Below are 21,058 nucleotides of genomic sequence, written 5' to 3' on the forward strand. Positions count from 1 at the left end.
ATATTTGGATCATCATAGTACAGCATGGGTAATTTTAGGTAACTTACTAACTAACTAAATTATATATACTAAAAAAGTGGGAAACTTTGCTTTGAAACACTGCCCTGTTGTTGAAAAGGCAGAAAGCTCATGGTGCATTGTTCATGTTGTATTCTTTATTTAAAGGCAATGTATGTAGACTTCATATATAACCAAAATAATGTTTGTCCACCAGATCACTGTAACGGGTCTGATTTTAGCTTTGAATTGTTTGCCTGGTGTCATTAAGGTGGAGAATTTTCTTGCTGAACTTTTGATACAGTGTCCTTTTATTTAAAGTATAATTATTTTTAGTTCCTTTAGGTAAAATCAAGGACAGGATTGAATGCCCTGGCATAGAAAGCAGTTCTGGGATTATCATAAGAACTTAATGTAGATAAAAAAGTAGTGGATTTCATTATGTATCCTGCACTGCCCTACCAGATAATGACTCTGCAGTCAAGTGAAGAATTAACTCCTCTTTTTTGTGTACAGAGAGTTTAAAACATAGGGCCAAGTTGAAGAAAGTGTGAAGGAGGCTAAGGTGAAGTGAGGGCAGCATCTAGCTGATATGTAGAGTTGGGCTGAGATGTGGTTTCCTGGAGCGGATTTACCATTTATTGCTCACTATTTCTGTCAGGCTGGAGTCATGTCATCTTCCAGTCAGCATCAAGTTTTTAACCACTTGCCTGCCTTTTTCTCAAGGATCTTTGTGAGATCTTCTCTCCTCATTGTGGGAAAATTCTGTGATGCCTTTGAAGACATTGTGCTTTCCCGTATCTTGTTAGTGCAAGTAACAGAAGCAGCATATCCTGCCACAGCTTGATACTAGTAAGGTCCCAAATTCTGTTTGTGTAGGAGAGATTAAATTTAGTACTTCATCCTCCCTCCTTCCTCTGTAGGGAAATAGGGAGGATTCCAATTGAATCATCAAATTGTAGTTTGAGGCTTTGGGGCAGTTTCTAGTAGAGCATGTCAGTAATGCATATGTGTCATTTATATGCCAGTAGAAAAGTGTACACAGGGGATTAGGAAAGTTAAATTCTTGTCTGCTGGTTTTTAACCCTTTAGAGTATTATGCTAATTTTTGGTAGTAGATCCCAAACTCTGCTGATGACATGTCTGATGATAATTCAGATGTAAATATCTTAAATTGCTAGGTTAGTGCAAAGAATAGGAAGCTTGCCTGAATTATCCTTTCATCTGTTATTGCTTTTTTCCTTCTCTGCTGCTGAATTCTTGCCCAGCACTATGGACTGTGGAATGGAACCGTTACCAATTGCTGGAAACTGTCCTTGGAGCCTACAGCTAGCACTGGTTGTTGCAAAAGACCTGCCTGTCACTTAGGGTAGCTTGGCTAGCCATTGCATCTCCCATCAGGGGCAAAAATGCAACTGGCCTGTTCCATGTCATTTACTCTTTCTTTATGCTGACAGCAATAATTTCTCAGTAATGTGTTATGGAAGACAGTGAGAGGTTTGATGGAATTTGTAAGTCCTACCTCAGCACAGAATTTCTCCTCTCAGTGAAAATGTAGTGTCATAGGCCTGAAATACATTCCAACTCCAGTGACTTAATGCTGCCCACATTCATCAGTTGTTGCAGCTTGGACTGACTGCTATTGAATAATCTGTGGGGGTTCTTAGGAACAGCAGAGTTGTGATGGTTAGGGCTATATGGGGAAAAGAGTTGCTGAGAATCACATCTTAAAGCAGCAAGCCTCTAGCAGCATAGACCTGCAGATCTGCAGAGCAATGAACTTCTGATAGACAAAAGCTCATTTGGGAGGCATATTAAAATACTGAACTGGAAAAGTGTGTCCTTAAGGGGCAGTTTCATAGATGGGTAAGACATAGCTCGTCAGCTAAGATTACTTTCCAGAATGGACTTCAGATGTGGCTCAGCTTTGTTGGTCTTGGTGTGTGGTCTTAGGGTGTGGAGTGTTCCACTGCAGTGTTCCAGGCTGTTACTTTTTTTTCCTCTAACTTCGATTTTTAAATGTACTTAATAGGAATTACCTTGAATTGATCTGTTCAATCATATTATTTTTTCTTGTTGCCACCTGGCTGATTTTGGGTGGTACCTTCAACAAAAAAAAGGCAAAACCAGACAGTTTGAGTTTTTTCTGCTCAGTCTGGGTTATCAAGAAGCAAAAGGCCATGCTGACAACTGCTCAAATGCCAGAGAAATGCATTTACCAATTCACATCTTAGCTCACCCTCTTTTATATTTGTGTAATGGAAAAATTTGACACTGGTTTGCTGAGCCTGAAATGTTGGGTTCAAAGCATTTGAGGGTTGACAAAATGACATTTCCCAATAGTTAAGCTTTGCGGAAGTATTTTTCTGTTCCTGATGAGTTGTTAGTGGTACTCCCCTACATGAAAAGAAGCCATAAACTCTTCACAGTTGCTTGTGCGTTTTGTTACAGCAAATTACTGCATCAGGTGTTCATAGCCAGTGGTGGTGAGGTAGTTTGACTAAATGCTGATAAAGAAATATTGAAGATATGTTTAAAGCTGAAGTGCATGGTCTGTTACTGTTTTGTGTGGACAGAAAAAGTATCCTAACCTTATTTTCATATTCCTTAGATCCCTACTTGTTGTACAATTCCTTCATACACTTTGAGTTACTTAACGCTACATGGTCCTATATGTAGAATCCCTCCCCCACAAGTTCTGTGGGAGAACTGATGTCTTAAATACAGATTCAGTAAGAAATGAAGCTTCTAATGTACATATCCCTTATTTATGTGAATGCTACAGGTGCCCTACAGTATCTTTCCCTAATTCAAATAAAATTAAGTAGGATAGTGTTCAAATACAAACCAAGCATTTGGAAGACTCATTCAGATGCTTGTCAGAGACAAATTCCACTGGGAAAAAAGGTGATTGCCTGCATATTCTCAAGTACAGGCTTGTTTCAAGTAGCTCATGTGAGGTTGTGCTGAACAGTGCAGTAGATGTGGAGATGAAAAGATGCAAAAACAAGCAGGCTTGCTTTTTCAGAGGGCAGAAAGCCCATTTTTCCAAAAGATGTATACATATATATATAAAAAAATTATAAATATATAGAGAGATAAATAAAACTCTTTACTAACATGCAAACAGACAGACCATGATAAGTTAGCTGAGTTGTCTTGTGGATGCCTGCAGAAAAACAGTTTGAGATTTTTTGATTTCTTTCTTTTTCTTCTTTTTTTTTTTTTTCCCTCAACTTGAAGAAGATGCATTCCAGGCTGTTAAATCCCAGTTGCAAGCATCAGAAAATAGCTCATAAGAGGCACCAATGTCCAAAAGGGAAATAAAAGAATTACAGAGCAATTCACATTGTCCTGTTTTCCTAGAAGCTCTCTTTCTTGAGATTCTGGAGGGGAGAAAACAAATCAAGCTGAATGAAGTGAATACAGAAGCTGAAGTATTATACCCCCAAATGGATGTTCCAGTGCAAAAGGAGAGATCCTTTAGATTTTTTGCAGTTTACTCCTTCTCATTAGGGTAAAGCAACACACAAAGCCCTCTGCTTGCCTTGGAAATCTCTGATAAGAAGTCTGCCTCACTCAAATCCCACTATATCTGAGCCTCTGAGCCATATTCAGCATGTGTGTCTAGTTGACTTGAAGCTGAGCAGTAATTTTCCTTTCACTAACAAGTCTTTGGGAATACTTCATGTTAATATGTAGGAGTGTTGAAAATGTAGGGAGATAGAGTCCATATTTAAAAGAATTGTGGTTTCCAAACTCAATTCTTTATTCAGCTTTTCATTTGTTGCATTGATGCATAACTTTCCCAGGGGAAAAATAATACAGCTAAACCAAAGTAAGGGTGAGCTTCACATAGCTGTACCAACCATAATGTCCATTCTTAACATCTAAAGTATGTTCTGGAATCTGGATGTGATTTAGCTGTTAGAGAAAGAATGTTAACTCTGGGCAGCCTGATCTCATATTTGCGGATTTCTGTGAAGCAGAAAATGTTGTTGTGGAAATCCACGCTTCTTTCCTTGCTCTCATCCAGCCTTCATTGGGTTAATGACTGAGTGCAAGATCTTTTACAGAAGGGTAGTTGATTTGCTTGATGAAAATTAGGCTACAATTCCAGGTTTTGAACCTCATATGAATATAAAACTTCCTATGCAAAAAGTGATCTGTTCTTGTGCCGGTGGAAGTCACTAGGTACTAAACTAGATTGAGAAAACAAATAACTTTCAGGCTAAGTCAGTTTCTGTTTCCTATGAGTTGTTTTTGAGCTGCAGCCAAAGAACCTGTTTTGCCCTACTATTGCAAACATTCGTGATTTCATAAGAGCTCAGTGCAAAGTTGATGTAAAAAACAAACAAACAAACAGCACCCCCTGCCCACAAACTACCGTAACAAACACAGGGAGAAGCCCGCTTCGTGTGACAGCCATTGCACCTACCAAAAAAGTTGAAGCAGCTTTGAGAACATCGTAGGGTTTTCCTGAAGGGACCAGATGCTGTGTTTAAAATAAATAAATAATAACTAGAAATCTTATCAACCTAAGGGGCCTTAGCCTTCTCAAGGGATTAAAGTGCTTTCATTCATTTAACCAGTTACAGCTCCATCATGGTCTGCCAAATCTGATGCTTCTGGAGCTGAGCTGTAAAGCCGTAACTTGGGCCGCTGTCCATATGTTCACAAAAGGTTGCAAACTAGATTTACAGGCACATGCTGCTGTGGCCTTTTTGCAAAGTTACTCTCCCTGCATGAGTAACATCTAATGGCTGCTTCCGCTCTGTTTCACACTACCCACCATTATTTCTTGCTTCATTGTTTTTTATTAAGTTCTTTAGTGATGTAATAGGCAAAGACTGATAGGAGATGATTGTCAGATTTGTTTCCACCCATGTAACGTACCTTCAAGTAAGCATGACGTTAAGTCTGTCGCTGATTGAATTCCAGGGTTCTTAAAGGCAATGAAAAGGGAGAGAAACTTCACATGTAGAGACAAATTTCTCCTTTCAGAAATAATCTTGCATTGTCCATGTGGTATTTTTAAGTTTTCTATTTCCAGTTTCTGTAACATGTTGAATGGAAAATGCACTTCTGGGTGTAGTCTATTTAAAAGTCCATAATAGCATTTAAATGTTAGCAAAACAAATATTCATTGGCATTGTTACAGTTAAAGCAAGGCAGAAATAACTTGCCACATTGCATAGGAGGATAGAAAAGGAAGAAGAGCTTGAATCCTTGTGTGCTCTTCTCAGGCTGTCCCCTCCTGAGCTTCCTTCATTGTAGCTGCAAATGTACCACAGCGTTTTAACTGCTCAGTCATGCTTTTGATTTATCCTTAAGCTGAGTTGATTGTGAGGTGTTTTGATGGCTTTGTCATGCTAAGTCAAGGATGAAAGTAGTTGTTATATTTATGTCTGTATATTTAGGCACAGTATTTTGGATACTGTGACGTTTGGTGTAGATTAGTTTGCAGAGTGGTGGTTGCAGCATGAAATAGATGCATGAGGAAGTAGCTGAGGAACAGAGTACCAACGGCTTTGTAATTCATTATCTGGGTAATTTCTGTGTGCAACCACAGCTTTCTTTTACTTTCAAGCATTTTCCAGGACATACTGTGACCTATCTGCTCACAGGTAACATGTTAAATTTATCTTATTATAGCAAGGAGTGAGTCTTGTCTAACTGTGAATCATTCTGTTTGGCAGCTTCTTATTTAATTTATAATTGCACATGACTTACTGGCCTGCAACAGCAGCAATAAGTAACTTCTCCACATGCATTGTTAATAGTTTGTTCGTGCAAGACTCTTAGATTTGTGTTTGTGAGGACTCTCTGTCTCCTTCCCCCTCCGCCTGCCTCCCCAAGGGGAGTGATATCCAGGAACATGTTGTCCTTGCTCATTTCAACACAGGATGGGCCAAAGAACAATTTATTTATTTACTTATCTGAGTCCTGCCTTTGCCTTTTTTGTAGTAGCCAGTTCCCATGTGGCTTTCATAGTAAGAAATTTCTTGGTTTGTATTGCTTCCTTTGTGACTGACTGAGTTGGTTGAATGACTCAAACCTCAGCAGCACATAATTTTTAATTATTAAGCAGTTTTCTTCTGGCAGTGAAGGGTTGTATGATAGCACTGTGCCTGTGTGAATGTCTGATTGCACATTAGCTCTTTTGCCCTCTAGGGCCTTGCTGTTGCTCTTGCTAAATTGGGTAGAAATGTAGAGGTTTCAGAGATAAGTTTTTGCAACTTTAATGGAAACAGCCCAATAGAAGGCAGAGAATGTAACCACTGATTTTGGAAAAGCTACAGCTGGCCTTCACAGATTTTTGCAGATGAAAGAATCCACATGCTCATAGTCTTGTCTAAATACCGTCCCCTTCAACAGAAATGGCTGTAGGTGCTCTTGCATTTTTTGATAGCAAAGTTACTTGACCATAATACCCAGTGCCCCAGGTGAGCTGACATCATTAGTCCTTGTCCTCACAGAATTGCTGGTTTGCAAAATCTGAATTGGAGAGGCAGATTTAAAGCTTAGTAAATACTCTAGCACTCTTCTAGTCATGTCTTCATCAAGTGTTGGATGTTATGCAGGTATTTCTAAAAGGAAATAGGATAATCTGGAAAAGCTGAAGCTAGGCTGTCTAGTATCAGGATAAAAGAGGCAGGCAAATACTGGCAGAAAAACCAGATATTGACAAACTAAAGCATGGCAGTTTTGTCAAACACATTTTACTTCCTTCTTTGAAACTATGGATGATTTAATGAAGAAAACTCAAAACATGGCTATGGTCATTAGTGTGGTTTTTCTTTGAGCTAATCTCTTGTTAATACTATTCAGCCCTTTGATCCATGCTATGGAAGTAATTGTAAGTCATTCCTCATAATATCTCTGGATTGTCAGAGGGGTAAATAACAATATGATGGAGCAGTCCAGAGGGTCTCAGCAGACCAAGCTGTTGGCTGCATTTTGCATTCAGTGGCAGAGTTTAGAAGCCCAAGAATGAGAGCATAACATGCATAACAACAGTGGACAGCTGTCTGCTGGAGAGAGTAGTGAGTGGAGAAGATCCAGTGCTAAAGGTAGCTAAGAGGAGTTTATGGGTTGATGTGGCAGAAGTACCAATGGCACACATGGTGCTCTAAGCAGTGCTGCCCATACTTTTGGTCAGGATTCAAATACTTTCTGTAGTTAATGTCCCTAGTTATTTGAAAAGCCTATTGGAAATGATGGTGAGAGTTCAGAACACAGCTGTGAAATGACTCAAGCAAGAAAATTATCTTGCAATAAAAATTTGAAGAACTCAATCTGTGAAATTTACAAAGGGTGAAATTTGCTTAAAACATGTGCTCCTGCCTGGTGAATGCCAATTGGTGAAGAGCTCTATAATCTTCCACATAAAACCATAATGAGAGTCAGTGGCTAGAAGCCACAGTCAAATTTGTCTTATTTCAAATTTAAATATGTTTCTAACAATGGAGTGATTACCCATGAAAATAGGCTGTCAGTGGGAGTATGTTTTCTGGTGGATAGCACCTCTTTCTTAAAAACATCAACACATACAGCTTAGCTCAGTACAGTTACAGGGTTAATTACAGATGTAACTGGATGAAATGTAAAGACCTATCTGAGGAGAGCCAGAGGAGATGATCTGGTGGTTCCCTCTGGCCTTGAATGGGTGAATAAATCAGGCAAATACAATTGCTTTTGCCAGCTGCAAAAGAGTGCTCTCCATTTTGAGAAGCAAGAGAAGATTCTGATCAGTAGATCTCAGGTTGTTCTGGATGGTTTTTGCATTTTCAAGTGTTGCATCTTGTGGGTGCTGTGGTTTGAATGGTTCTGGAAAATACCTGAGTCTGTGTGACAAACAGAAATACCCAAGCAATGTTTTTCAGGAGTGACCATGAATTAAATGCTCAGGCAGAAGGAGGGACTAAACGATTGTTACTCACCTTTTAACTCGGCCAGTCTCAGTAAGTGATACTGTTGCACTGACAAAGGTTCAAACAGTGGCTATCCTCTTTTCAGAGAGATCTGGGTTTTCACTGAATGCTGTTAAAATAGCCTCATTTTAAAGACCATCTCTTGTGTTCTCCTTTTCCTGGATTACACTGGTTTGTTTGTTTCTTGCTTCTGCTTATCATTCGAAATGTGGCTTTACAAAGGTTCTCAGTTTGATGTCCTCATCCTGATGTGCTCTCATCAGGAAGACTTTACCTGCTTCAGGTTTACAAACCCATTTTGCTACTTCACTTTGCATTGCAGCACATTAATGTAAGCTTAGTTATCATTTGGTACATGGAATTTAATCACTTTTCCCATGTGTTTGACATGACAGAAGTGAATTCCAAGCAGATTTCCTCACCCCACGATGACCTGTAGCCTAACCTAGATTCTCCAGCATGTTATTGCTTTATATTTTATGACTTGTCTGCATTGAGTCTGGTAACTGACTTAAAAAAGGTCTGGCAGTTCTTTTCTCTGCTCTATTATTTAGTGAGCTGCCTTAGCATGAATGAAGGTCATGGAAAACAGTCTGTGATAGTGATGCCCCATTTTTCCACATAACTTCTAGAAAGTTTAAGTTAACTTTTTTTCCTGTTTCTTTCAGAAACTGGGATTTGGTTTTTGAGTCCTCTATGCATTGCCAGGAAGTGGATCTGCTGGCACATGCAATGGTTTCTTTGGTTTGGGGTTGTTTTTATAACTTTTTGGCTATAATTCTTTGAGTACAATTATTTTTTTACTTACTAAAATTTTAATTCAAAAACAAATGCTAAAGTACCTGTCTATTTTTATATTGGTGTATACAATTTACTGTAATACTGTTTTAACCTTTCTTCCCCTCTAGAGACCTAAGTGTAAGTCTGTATATATGCAGCAGCTTCTATGCATTGAAAAGCCTTTCCCACACTATATAGTATGTAGCACCTCATGTTGCACAGCCAAGGCAATAAGTGATTATTTTCTTAAATGCTCTCAAGGTAGGTGTGTTGTCACACACAGGGTACTTCATTGCAGCTGGAAATAAATATGTTATTTGAGGTAATGTCCATGAATGACTTTAAGGCTTCAGTAGATTTAGGCTGCCTGTGAAACTCAAGACTTTTGCATAGAAGTGAATGAATCTGTGTATGTTGACCTCCATCAGTGCTACATTTCACTACCACAGCCTACTCTGATTCCTGCTGTTGGTGAGGATACACATTTCAATATTTGCAGAAAGCAGAAATGTAGTAGCTGGAAATTCAAAGAGGCTTGATTAGGATTGGAAAGGGAAAAAAAAACCCACAAAAAAATGTTGGCACTCTTCCTTGTATCTTGTTTTAAAATAACCCTGGTGCCATGGTTACAAGACTAGTCATAGTGCTGTTTCTCCTGGGGATCTCATGTTGTGCATCCCCATATGTTCTTGGGATATTAATTCCTCCATTTGCTGACTCCCACCTGCCTTGGGTTTCAGTCCCAGGCATGTCCGCTGCCATTGCTGTAGCAGGTCCAATGGGCACTGGCCATTGCCAGAGCTTTGCTGCTGCATTGTGTCTCCCAGTTTGTGATTTGTATGCAGTAAATAACATAGTATATTTTACCTAGATATGAAAGATGAGAAGGCAAATATATGAATCAAAAAGGAACGACTGTTCTGCACCCAAGTTAAATTTGCATTTTCTAGATACAGCATTACTTTTCTAGAGGTTTATTCAGTTTGAGTTGGAGGGAACAGATTGCAACAGTTTTTCCTGTCTCTAAGAGTCCTTGCATGTAGTTATCTTTTTCCACTACTATGCTGCATATAGCTCTTCTCTGACTTAACCTTCTGATGGAAAGGTTTTGTGTGTGTGCTTTGGTCATTATTTATGGACAAAACAAACAAAAACCCAACCACCACGCAAAAAATCCAAAGCAACAAAAACATCACCAGAAAACAACCCACCACTCCACAAAACTGCCATAAAATTCCTTGGCCTGGCTAAACAGTTCTGTGAAAGGAGCTGAGAAATCCTTCTATGCAAACCTGACTATTGTCTTTGAAGGGATGCTCCTTATCTAGCCCATTGTTCTGGCTTTCCTGTCTAATTTCTTTAATGGATGCTTTACAGCCTCTTTTGATTTAACTCTGTGTATTCAGGCAAACAACAGTACAAAAATGAGCAGGGAAACTGCACACAGAACTAATCAGTCTTTTTCACCTGAAGATGGCTTCAAAATTTATCTTTAAAAGAAAAAAAACAAAACCAACAAAACCAACCCCCCTCCAAACTGGATAGAAAAGGAATAAGGAGAAGAACTTGAAGGAGACAGCAGGGCCTGATGGCACAGTTCTGTGCATGTTTTCCTCTCACACTGCTCTGTTACATTTTCTTTTTCCATTTGTACTTTGGTTAACAGTATTTATCCTCTTGAAAAAGCAGGCTATGTCAGAGGGTGAACACTGTGTGTCAGCTTAAGGGATTGTTCTTTCCAGGAAGTACTTTTAACAAATATATTCCCTCTTCACCACAGTGCCACAGAGGTCTGAATTCCACGTGGCTGTTGGGGCTGGTTGCAAGGCTTTTTTTCCAAGACAGTACTCCTGCTTGTCTTCTAAGAGGGGAAGTTTATCTGCTCTCTGCCAAGAACACCAAATACCAAACGTTCTACTAGTTACTATATTAGGCTGAGTCATGATAACTGTAAACTTTGTGTATTTTTATTCCATGAAGAGTAACAATTTGCTACAGTGCCCTTTAAAGCAAGATATGGAGGTGATCTGCAGATTAAATGTTGTTTCTAGGCTGCCTCTAATGACAGAGGACTGCCATCTTAAATATGGATGGAAAGTCTCTGTTAGCATTCTCATTTTAGCAGTATCAAAAAGAGTTAATTATTCTTCCCTGCTTTTCTAAGGTTTGTGTGGATTAAGGTTTTTCTTAGTCATCAGGTTAAGCCCTGCATTGCTGTCAGAGCTGTCGGCTCTGGGAAGTTGATGAGCCAGAAGCTAGAGCACCAACGTGTGTGGCATCTACTGTGCATTAACTCAGTACTTTGTGGAGGCTTGGTGCTTTCATGCAAGATAATGTCCTCTCCTCCTAGATTCCCCACAGTTAACCTCTTGTGTGAATACTTCCCAAAGGTATTAGTATAAATTATCTAGTGAGCTGTGAGCATGGACCTACATTTACATCACAAGAAACAGCTTGTTCTCCAGTTATCTTGGGAAGTTCCCCTTGAGAAATAGAACATCAGTGTGAAAATTAAGTTAAATCCTCATTTAGTACATAAAAAGGAAATTTCAGTATTTGTGTTAGGAGGTTACAGCCAAGCTCTCTGCCAAGGCTCCAAAATATTCCTCCTTCTGTAATGTGTGTTGGAAAAAGGTGGAAACAAACTCCAATGGCCCAGAATGTGTCTGTGTTGAATTTGGTGAATCTTTTGAAGAGGTTTTCAGTTAACATTTCATTATTTTCATAATGTCAATGCAGGCTGAACAGATTTTCACACAAATAGGGCACAACATATTGTCATGCTGACCTGCAAGAGTCCTGCAGTTCTGGCTTGTGGCCCTTCCTGGCAAGTGTCAGCCACACTGAGCACATTTGGCTTCTTCACTTAATTTAATTTTTCCCTCCCCTGCTGTATCTTGCAAACCTTGCAAGCATTGGAATGGCTGTAAATACTTAATACTATGAATTTGAAAACAACTAGCCTGACATTTAGTAGTGAGTTTTGGGTTGGTTTCAAAAGATGAAGAGGATGATTCTCCCCTCCTCAAGAATTCCAATAGCTCTTTGCATCTACAGTTTCACAGAGTGCTGTGCATCATGATTTATGTCAGCTTTTTTAAGTGCAAGAGGGCTGTACTATGCAGTTTATTTGGAGTATTCCATAGAGAAAACATGAAAGACTTTTTTCTCATGTAATTTCTTTTCCTTTACTGACAGTATTAGCAGGAGAAATAAGCAGTTCTTGGATATCTTTGTTTGGTGGTAGAAATTTGTGTGGCACCTTAGTACAAATCTATTGCAGATGGTGCACTGGTTGTACTAAGACTTGTTAAATGTATTTTTGATCTAGCCATATCAAGTCAGCTATTACAGTTGTGGCCTTCAGTCATGACAGACTTCCTGAATAACAAATTGGGCAGAACTAAATGCAAGGGAAGTGATTTTGGGTTTGGTTTTGGATGGCTGGTTTTGTTTTGTTTGGTTTTTGTGTGTGTGTGTGTGTCTATAAACAATTTGCCTGTGAAGATCTGTTCAGCATACTGAAACAAACTCATAGGGAAAAGACAGTGCAGCTTGAAATTAGAACTGGTCCCATCGCTAATGTGATTTGTGAACACGATTATAGTGAAAGGTTTTTATGCTCTACTTGTCTTTTTCACTTGTAAATGTATTAAATGCAGTTTTATGTCTTCCTGCTTCAGGTTGGTGGAACAAAAGCTGGAGTTGTGCGTTTCTTGGGAGAAACTGACTTTGCTAAAGGAGAATGGTGTGGAGTAGAACTGGATGAACCACTAGGAAAGAATGATGGAGCTGTGGCTGGAACAAGGTTGGTTTATCATTAGTAGCCACCTTAAAGATTTTGTATCTCTACATTGTTTTCTTCTTGTAAAGTCTCATGTAAGCTATTAAATCAAGAGAAGTAGTTACTCTGTAAGCCTGACTGGCTGCTGGTGGGGGATCATCAGACACTGATTTGAATTTTATGACACCTACACATCTCTGATAGTCTACATCAGCCACACATTAATGGGATTCGTTGATCTCTTCTACTCCCATGTGAGTTTTATTCATAGACTGATAATGGAAAACACAATTTCCTGATTTTGAATGTTTGCTTGGTTTCTCAGCTTGAAATGAATGCTCAGTTGAGAAACTATCTCTGGATATCTAGTAACAGATAGCAGAAATTTAGGGAAATCTTCCTGCATCACAGAACAGAAAGCTCCTAAAACAATAGTTGCCTCATTGTAAAGATTTGGAGTAGTATAGCTGTTTCGTCCAGTAAGTCACACTTAGAAACTATCAGTTCACATCACTATTTATCATTCTTTTTCATTTAGTGTAAGAAACAGTCCTTTAACTCATGAAAAAGAAGTTTTCAAAGATTGTGCCACCTTAACTTAAAATTTTAAGTGGCTTCTGCCTATATAGAAGCAAAGATGTGTCTTCTGTACCATCAACATGCATACATATATAGGTGAGTGTAGACTAAAATATAACCCAGCTAGATTTAATTAAAATCTTGGTTTTCTTTTTCTTCTCTGCTGTCACATTTGTTGTTGGCAGCTCAGAGGAATGTACTGAAGAGGAAAGCTGTGCATGTTAGCTTTTGGATCTGAATGGAATATTTAGGGAACAGGGCTGTAGCTTAAGAGTTTGAATTTCTGAAGTCTGATGTAATCCTGCTGTTCCAGCCTCTCAAAGTCTCCTTTCCAAATCTAGTGTTTAAAAAACCATAAATGCAGGCTAGATTGACACCAGCTGTTACCCTCCCCTTTTCTAAATCAATAGTCTGAAATTACTATTCTTTTTGAAGCAGGAGGCTGTAGCTGAGAAGGCCGAAGTTGATTTAGCACCCTCATCTGTCTGCTTTGTTCTTTTAAAGGTATTTTCAGTGTCAGCCCAAATATGGTTTGTTTGCCCCGGTGCACAAGGTCACGAAGATTGGATTCCCCTCAACCACCCCAGCAAAGGCAAAGACAACTGTGCGCAAAGTGATCGCCACTCCCACGGCCCTCAAACGGAGCCCAAGTGCATCTTCTCTGAGCTCTCTCAGTTCTGTGGCATCTTCAGTAAGCAGCAAGCCAAGCCGTACAGGACTAGTAAGCTTCTTTTTCTATTGCATGCTTTACCTTCCCAAATGGGAGTCCACGTGGCACTTGCCTGTGGTCTACTTGCATAAATTGAGAATAGAACAGATACTGGGCAGAGCACGACACACATTTAATTGTGCTCTCTTTTTCACCTAAAGCATGCATGAAGGAAGGAAATCTTAGCTAGCCCTGAAGAGTAGCTGAATCTTTGAGTATTTAAGCTTACACAGTTAATATAGGCTAACTGAGTTATTGCAGTAAGAAAGGGGCTTGTGATGCCAACAAACTGAAAAGGCATCAATGTTCTCTGCCTGGAATCTTCATTTTGTTCATTTTTCTGGCACTACCTCTGTCATCCAGGGTTTGTGGTTCAGGTTCTGCTATGTGCTAAAGCTTCCATAGACTTTTTATTAAGCAGGAAGCTTCAAATTGTCTAAAATGTAAAAAGCTTAAAAGCTTTCTTTTACTCTTAGAGATGAGTCAGCTGAGAAATGAAGAAGTAGAAATTGTCAAGTCTTTGCTGACAAGAAGCCTCTTTCTTTTCTTTTAGATTTGGTTTTAATCCTATGAATTCATAAAGGCTAAATGTTGCAAAGTACAGTGGCTCAGGTGAATTCTAACACAGCACTAATTCCACCTAATGCACTTACTCTGAATTCTTTTAAAGTTGCTCTGTTACATAAATGTCCTAATCTTGGGTTGCAGCAGCAAACCGGAAATAATCTTCTGGGAAAGCTGAATTTTAGAGTCTCTTATTCCAGGCAATTAAAAGCACAAAAATAACTGATTTTTTCCCACAGTCACCCTAGATTTATTTATTTATTTATTTTTAAAAGCAAACTACATAAATATATCTCATTAGAAAGATATCACTCCCACTGATCTGGAGCTGGTCAGCTGGCACACTGTCCTACTGACCAACAGGTGCAGAACAAGAGGTGACTTACTGTAGCCTTTCAAATTGAAGTAGATTACAAGTGAACAGAGGTCAACAGTTGGTCAGGGCAACCGGGTTAATACCTTGTCACAAAAAGCATAGGGGATTTTTATTTGGCACAAACAGTGGGACTTTACTCCTTAATCCCTTCTGGAAGTTGCACTTCTAGCTCTAGAGTGCCCTCTAGTCTGAAATCGGTGCACTAACAGGTTCAGGTTCTGCTTTAGGTTCAGGGCAGACTTCATGGGCTAAGGATGAAGCACTTTATGGACCTCTATGTTTTATTCTGAATGCTCTGATGCTCTATGCAGCAAGAGAGTACGTTATAAATGTCTACAATATATGTGCTCTTCCACGGGGCTTCTGTATGTTTTGGGCCATAAAATACAAAGCTTCTGTAATCCATTGTTTCTGGAATTAAAATTCCAGCTTTCTTCCAAACCCTTTCTCTCAGGTTACCATCCAAGTTAAAGGTACTGTCAAAATATTTCTGAAGGTTTTTTTCTTTAAGCTGCTGAAGAAACAGGATTTACTGAAATCAGTTTTGCCATGGCAGACTTTTCTTGCTCCAATTTCTAGGAAAATGCTAACTTATCTGAAATTGCTGGGCTCCTACATAGCCTCCTCAGTTATTCAGGGTCTTGATGTTTTCTTCTTCCTGTGTAAAAAAAGCAACTGTCAAAGTAGGTGATGTAATGATTTAAGAGGGCTGTCTGATGCAATTTGTATTTATTGCCAAGTCTGAAGGAAGTTGGTGCTTCTCTGAAATCTTTCAGGTTTATTTTGGAATTGGGAATTAAGACAAGTTTAATTCAAAGAGCTTTATTTGTTAAAAGCAATGCATTCTGGAATGAGATACCTTCTAGAAACTGAGAGGGTCTGAAACAACTAAGGATCAAAGTGAAAGATGGTTTATTCTGCTTTGCACCGTTGCAGTCACTTGGTACAACATTTGCAGTGGATTGTAGATGGATCATTCAAGGCTGGGAGTAGGCAAGGTGAAGAAGCTGTGTAGTAGTAACAGAAGGGGAAGTGTTTGTTTGTGATGACAGGAGGATATGTCCATGTTACGCTTTCTGTTGGGGATGTTGCCCAATGCCAGCCTTCAAAGGTGTAAGTGGCAACTATACTTCAACATTTTAATCTCTGAAAAGATCAGGGAACAGAAATGCTTCTGTTCTTGGGCAATAATGGTAGACATAGCTAAAGGTTAACATAACAGAAGAGCAAGCCATAGTGTTGGGTTTTGGTTTAAATGAGGCTTTAACTGAAATTCTTATTTAATACTTAAACAAATTTCTGAGCTGTCAAGCTCCAAGTCCTTATAAAATGGATTTTTTTGGTTCAGTTTTGCAACTCTTGCTCACTTTTACTACATAATTTCAGTTTGTTTACATTCCCTTTTAGCTCAGAAACTGCTGAAGAAGTAGAAGGTAGGGCCACATTGAATTTTCAGTGCCCCTGCTTTCATTCAGAGGAGCACAGATCATGCAAGGTCAAGGAAAATCCTAAGGATCATTTTAGCTTCAGTTCTCCAGACTGGTTAATTTTTACCAATACTCTTGTAAGTTTAATCTTTCAGGTTGCTTTTTTTCCCAGAAGTAATTTTATTTCAAGTGATATAAACATGTTTTAATCAGATACCAATTGTTTTTCACAAGGTTTTAGCTCTTTAAGTCAAGGTAAATACTTTTTATTCTGGATGCTCTATTGCCATTGTAAAGGTGCCAAATTCTAGTGGAAGTTCCAAAAGCTTTGGAAGGAGCATTTGAAAATGCTGGTGACCCAAGATGATGACTTGGTAATTAAGAAGCACAATATTTTTAACATGCTTTAAAGGCTGCCTTTTCTAATGCATAAAAAAAACCTGCGTAGAAACATAATGAGCTAGCCTTTGTGTGAGTGCTGAGCACACCTTCCACTGAGACTTTGTGTTTTCACTGCAACCCTTCTGTCTCCTACACACTACCTGCTGATTGCTAGTCCAAGGCCTGTTGTTTAATTCTAGAATAAAGATGAAGTAATTTAAATGTCAAAGGAGAAGGTACAGTAGGTCACAGAAAGCATTTGCTTTACTAACCCAATGTTTGTAGAGCCTGGAGATATCCCTTGTTTTCATTTAGTACAGAATGGTTATTAATGCATTTACTTTGTGAAGTTGACAGAAACATCCTCCCGGTATGCAAGAAAAATTTCTGGTACCACAGCTCTGCAGGAGGCACTGAAGGAGAAACAGCAACACATTGAGCAGCTGCTGGCAGAAAGGGACCTGGAGAGGGCAGAAGTTGCAAAAGCAACCAGTCACGTAGGGGAGATAGAACAGGAATTAGCACTGGTTCGCGATGGACATGATCGGGTAAGAGTGATACTGTTGCTCTTAAAATAGAGGCTTTAAGACAATTGACTTAATTTCCAAAATTGGGGTTTCCTATTGAAAAATGTCTGGGGCTAAGAAGTGGTGTTACAAAACTGAAGTGCTCCATTCCTTTTGACATCATTCTCATGGGATCTTTGTTTTGATGAGACAGCAATTCTGTTTCATTTGAACTTCTCTACACATCTCAATAAGTGATGGTTTTATTATCAACTGCATATTTGAATGTGATAACATTCCAGTGCTTTGGCCCATCACTGTACCAAATGGTGATTACTGAGGTATAGATTCATAACTTGGAAAAAATATCTGCCTTTTTGTTCCTTACTCTTCCTGCTGACTAGCATGTACTGGAGATGGAAGCAAAAATGGACCAGCTACGAGCTATGGTGGAGGCTGCCGACAGGGAGAAAGTGGAGCTTCTCAATCAGCTTGAGGAAGAGAAAAGGTAAATGAAAGTTGTCTGGTTTAGTACAACTTGGTTAAAGATCAACTTTGTGTTAGAAGCAAATGCTGTGGGGACCTTGAAATATGAAATAAATCTCAAATAATGCAGATATGGATAATTATTGTACAAAATTATATTGCAGTTTGTTAAAATTCATTCTAAGGAAGAAAATTCCTCACATTTGGGGAGAGAAAGGCAAAGGAAATGGATTTTTGAGATGATGTAATTGCTGTTCTTAGCTGAATTTCATACAACTCATTCCTTTTTATTATTAATTTCTGTTAGGAAGGATTTTGTTCCTCCTCATGAAGTTAATAGCTCTTGCTTCATGAAGTTAATAGCTCTTGGCTGATCTTCCTGAAACAGTTTCTACCTGAAAATGAACATTTTTATAATCTCATCTCCTGGCAGTGCTGGATTAGGAATTTACAGTTTAATTCTATTGTGAATAATTTATTACTGCTAGTCATGCTTCTAGGTTAGCTCTGTCTCACAGGAAATCATCAAAGCCCTTAATTTTAATGCCCTTTTATAATTGCCTTCTATAAACTCTTGAAGAAAGGAATTATCAAGTAGGTGAAGTGAGATTAGAAGAAGAAATAATCTAATAAATTGTTGGGACAGGGTTAGTAAAGGAAATAATCTGATAGAATTCAGAATGCTCTTGAAAAGTCAGTCTGTTTAGAAACCTATTGTGAGTCTGCCTTGTAGGCTACACCCCTGAAATCAATCAGATGTAAACCTCTCTGAAAGGCCTGCCTAAAACAAGAAATCACAGATGAGAAAATGCAAGAGTAAACCCTGAGAATTCCTCTCCAGTTTTCATGCTGCCTTTTTATGGGACCCACTCTAACAGTAGAGTTAGGTCAGGAATTACTTGTATATTCTCTACAAAATTGTGTAGTGGGGTTTAAAATAAATTAAAACAAAACAAAACAAAAAACAACAGCTCTGCAGCTCCTCTGGTAGCCAGGCTGTGGACCTACTTTCACTGAGTGCCAGGTCAGTGGGGGGCTGTTTTACCGCAATCCTCCATGGCCTTGAGCTCACCTTCAGTGTGTTGCTAGGCAGCCTGGCAGTGCTGCTACCCGATCACTGGAGTTGACATCCTGCAGCCTGGCTAATACTCCTCCTTCCTCCTAACCACTCCAGGCTTATTTATTTTAAAAGTTCTCTGTAATATGTATTCCAGTCAGTCTCAGCTCTGACTTGAAGTCAAATAATTTTTAATCCTGTTTCACAAAGCACACTGATGAGATCCACTTCCAGTAATAAGTTCTTAACCATCCTTTTATATTTTAGACATCCATCACTTGTTAACTTCCTTTGATGCTATCATTTCTACATCTATCAGCCAAGCTGCAGACACCAGCCACCTGTATAATTCAAAGGAAAGAAGACAGGCTTGTCTCTTTCTTTGCAACAACTTAGTGTTGAAAAGACCAAAGGAAAGAGGAGATGTGTCCCCTTGTTCATTTTGTATACCAGAGTCAGAGGAGGGAAGAAAACTTCTTGCAAATTTTAAGTCAGATATTAGCTTTTCACTTCTATCTTCTCATTCTTAGAATGAGCTCCTGTATGGGGAAGGCAAGTCAATGTTCTTGTTTGCTCTCCCACTCTGCATCTTGCAGTACCTCTTGACACCTCACGTGTTTGTCTATGGTAGACTTTTGATGCAAGTTGATCATCGCACTTCTAGAAAGTCCACAGGTATCTTGGCTGTGTCCTCACTTCCTGACTGTTTCTTAGGTGAATGCTAGAATGTACAGAATGTGAGATCAGTGTTCATTTAGATCACGTCTTTTGAGTGCATGCAGAAATTATGATTTAAAGGTTTTCTTTTTAACTCATTGGAAAATGCAACAAAATGCTTTCTTTATACAGCTGCAAGAAGACTGATGCCTTTGTCAGCAGTTGTGTTTTAAACACAGCAGCTTTCCATCTCTCCAGTGCTTCCTGTGAGAGATTTCTCCTTAATGCTTCTTGCAGTTTGTTGGTGCAATCAGAATGATGCCCCTGTAGTGCTGATTTCCAATGAGAAGTGAGATTGAAAGCATTTTCTTCCCAAGTTATCTGAATGTTAATGAATTGTCCCCACAGGAAAGTTGAAGACCTTCAGTTCCGCGTGGAAGAAGAATCAATTACCAAAGGAGACCTAGAGGTAAAATATCTCCAGTTTCATAAACAAGGTGTATAGTAGGACACAATTCAGATTAAGTGTACTGCTCTCTACAAGGGAAAGGAAGAATGTATTAGTAAATGTAATACTGGTCTGGGTGTATGGAAAACACATGGAAATGATTCCCAGTTCCTCAGTCCTTTAGTGAACTGTTTTGGAACTGAGGGACTGCACCCTTAATTCAGTCACCCATTTGAGCACAGGTTGTACTGTGAAACGGCCGTAGTTGTTTAGAGTGATTTCAATTAATTCATAAAACCCTCTACTTTTTGATACTTTCTTGCATATGATATCTTCCTAATGTTTCTTAAATGGTTTAAAAGTAACCACCAACAAAAGAACAATTTTGAAATGGCAAGTTAGTAATATTTATGCCTTTGAAAATTAAATGCTCTGTTTGTCTTCCTTAGGCAAGACTGATTAGCAAAAAAAAATCCTGAGAGTTATTGTACACAAAATCTAACCAGCAATTAATGTGTGCAATTTTTACCCTTCTATTATTCGTGTAACTATAATGTTGGGCTGAGCCCCAGTGTGCTATTACACAATCAGAATAGGAAGCTCTTAATGAAAGATTGTTCTCTGCTCTCAGATATTTGAACCTTGCCAAGTTTTATATCAAATTTCACATTATAAAGCAAGATACTTTAAAATTGTTCTACTCTATTGTTGTCTCGTAAGGCAAAAAGAAATAGATCTTCTTGCACAGCATAAAGTACAAACTTAATTTTTGTTCCTGTGAACCATGTATGATCAAAGTGCTAGCCTTATGAAAGTTACTCATTTCATATAACATTTCTTTTATTTTAGTCTTCCATTCATTTTAAGATACCTATCAAGGTTCTTCATAGGGTGCTGCTTTTATTGGTTAGCCCATGGAAAATTTCAGGTTTTAATGTTTTGTTGTTAACGGTTGATAGCCACGGCAAGCCATCTTAAAGGCTTTGGTTTGTCAAGCTGCAGAGCTTCAAGAGTTTAAAGTGAATTCAAGACAATGAAATGTGTTCTGTTGTTTGTGTTGGAATGATAGTGTCAAGTCTGCAGGTGAAATATTTTTTGTCTGTTTGTTTTTTAATTTTACTGATAGCGAAAGAGGCAGATTTCGGAAGACCCAGAAAATGTAAGAGGGCACGCAAATGTGCAGAGACATCCCATGTTAACAGATTGTGTGCAGAAAATGCTTATACTTATTCACTAACTGCATAATCTGTTATTGAAACATTGACTCTAGTATTTGTGTGCATGTTGCTTTCAGAGCAATGACAACATTTAGCCAAAGGAATGTGTGCAATGACTAAACGTTGTAATCGCCATCAACTGGAGAGAGGGTGAAT

At 38.8% G+C, this 21,058-nt stretch overlaps 1 protein-coding gene across 6 annotated transcripts in view; it reads left to right on the top strand.

Annotated features, from left to right (window-relative positions):
- Nucleotides 1-21,058, top strand: part of CLIP1 (CAP-Gly domain containing linker protein 1) — a 70,249-nt gene that overhangs the window by 14,922 nt on the left and 34,269 nt on the right. For 5 of the 6 annotated variants that reach the window (XM_068163435.1, XM_068163436.1, XM_068163437.1 and 2 more), the window contains exons 4-9: nt 12,395-12,519; nt 13,579-13,795; nt 16,882-17,079; nt 17,442-17,545; nt 19,646-19,706; nt 20,812-20,844. In XM_068163435.1, coding sequence (XP_068019536.1) covers nt 12,395-12,519; nt 13,579-13,795; nt 16,882-17,079; nt 17,442-17,545; nt 19,646-19,706; nt 20,812-20,844 — 738 coding nt within the window. The remainder of the gene's footprint in view (nt 1-12,394; nt 12,520-13,578; nt 13,796-16,881; nt 17,080-17,441; nt 17,546-19,645; nt 19,707-20,811; nt 20,845-21,058) is intronic. The other variant, XM_068163440.1, reaches the window with a different exon arrangement.

This window comes from Melanerpes formicivorus, unplaced genomic scaffold (assembly GCF_026170545.1).
Source record: "Melanerpes formicivorus ecotype bairdi unplaced genomic scaffold, bMelFor1.0.p_v2 SCAF_72, whole genome shotgun sequence".
Lineage (NCBI taxonomy): Eukaryota > Metazoa > Chordata > Aves > Piciformes > Picidae > Melanerpes > Melanerpes formicivorus.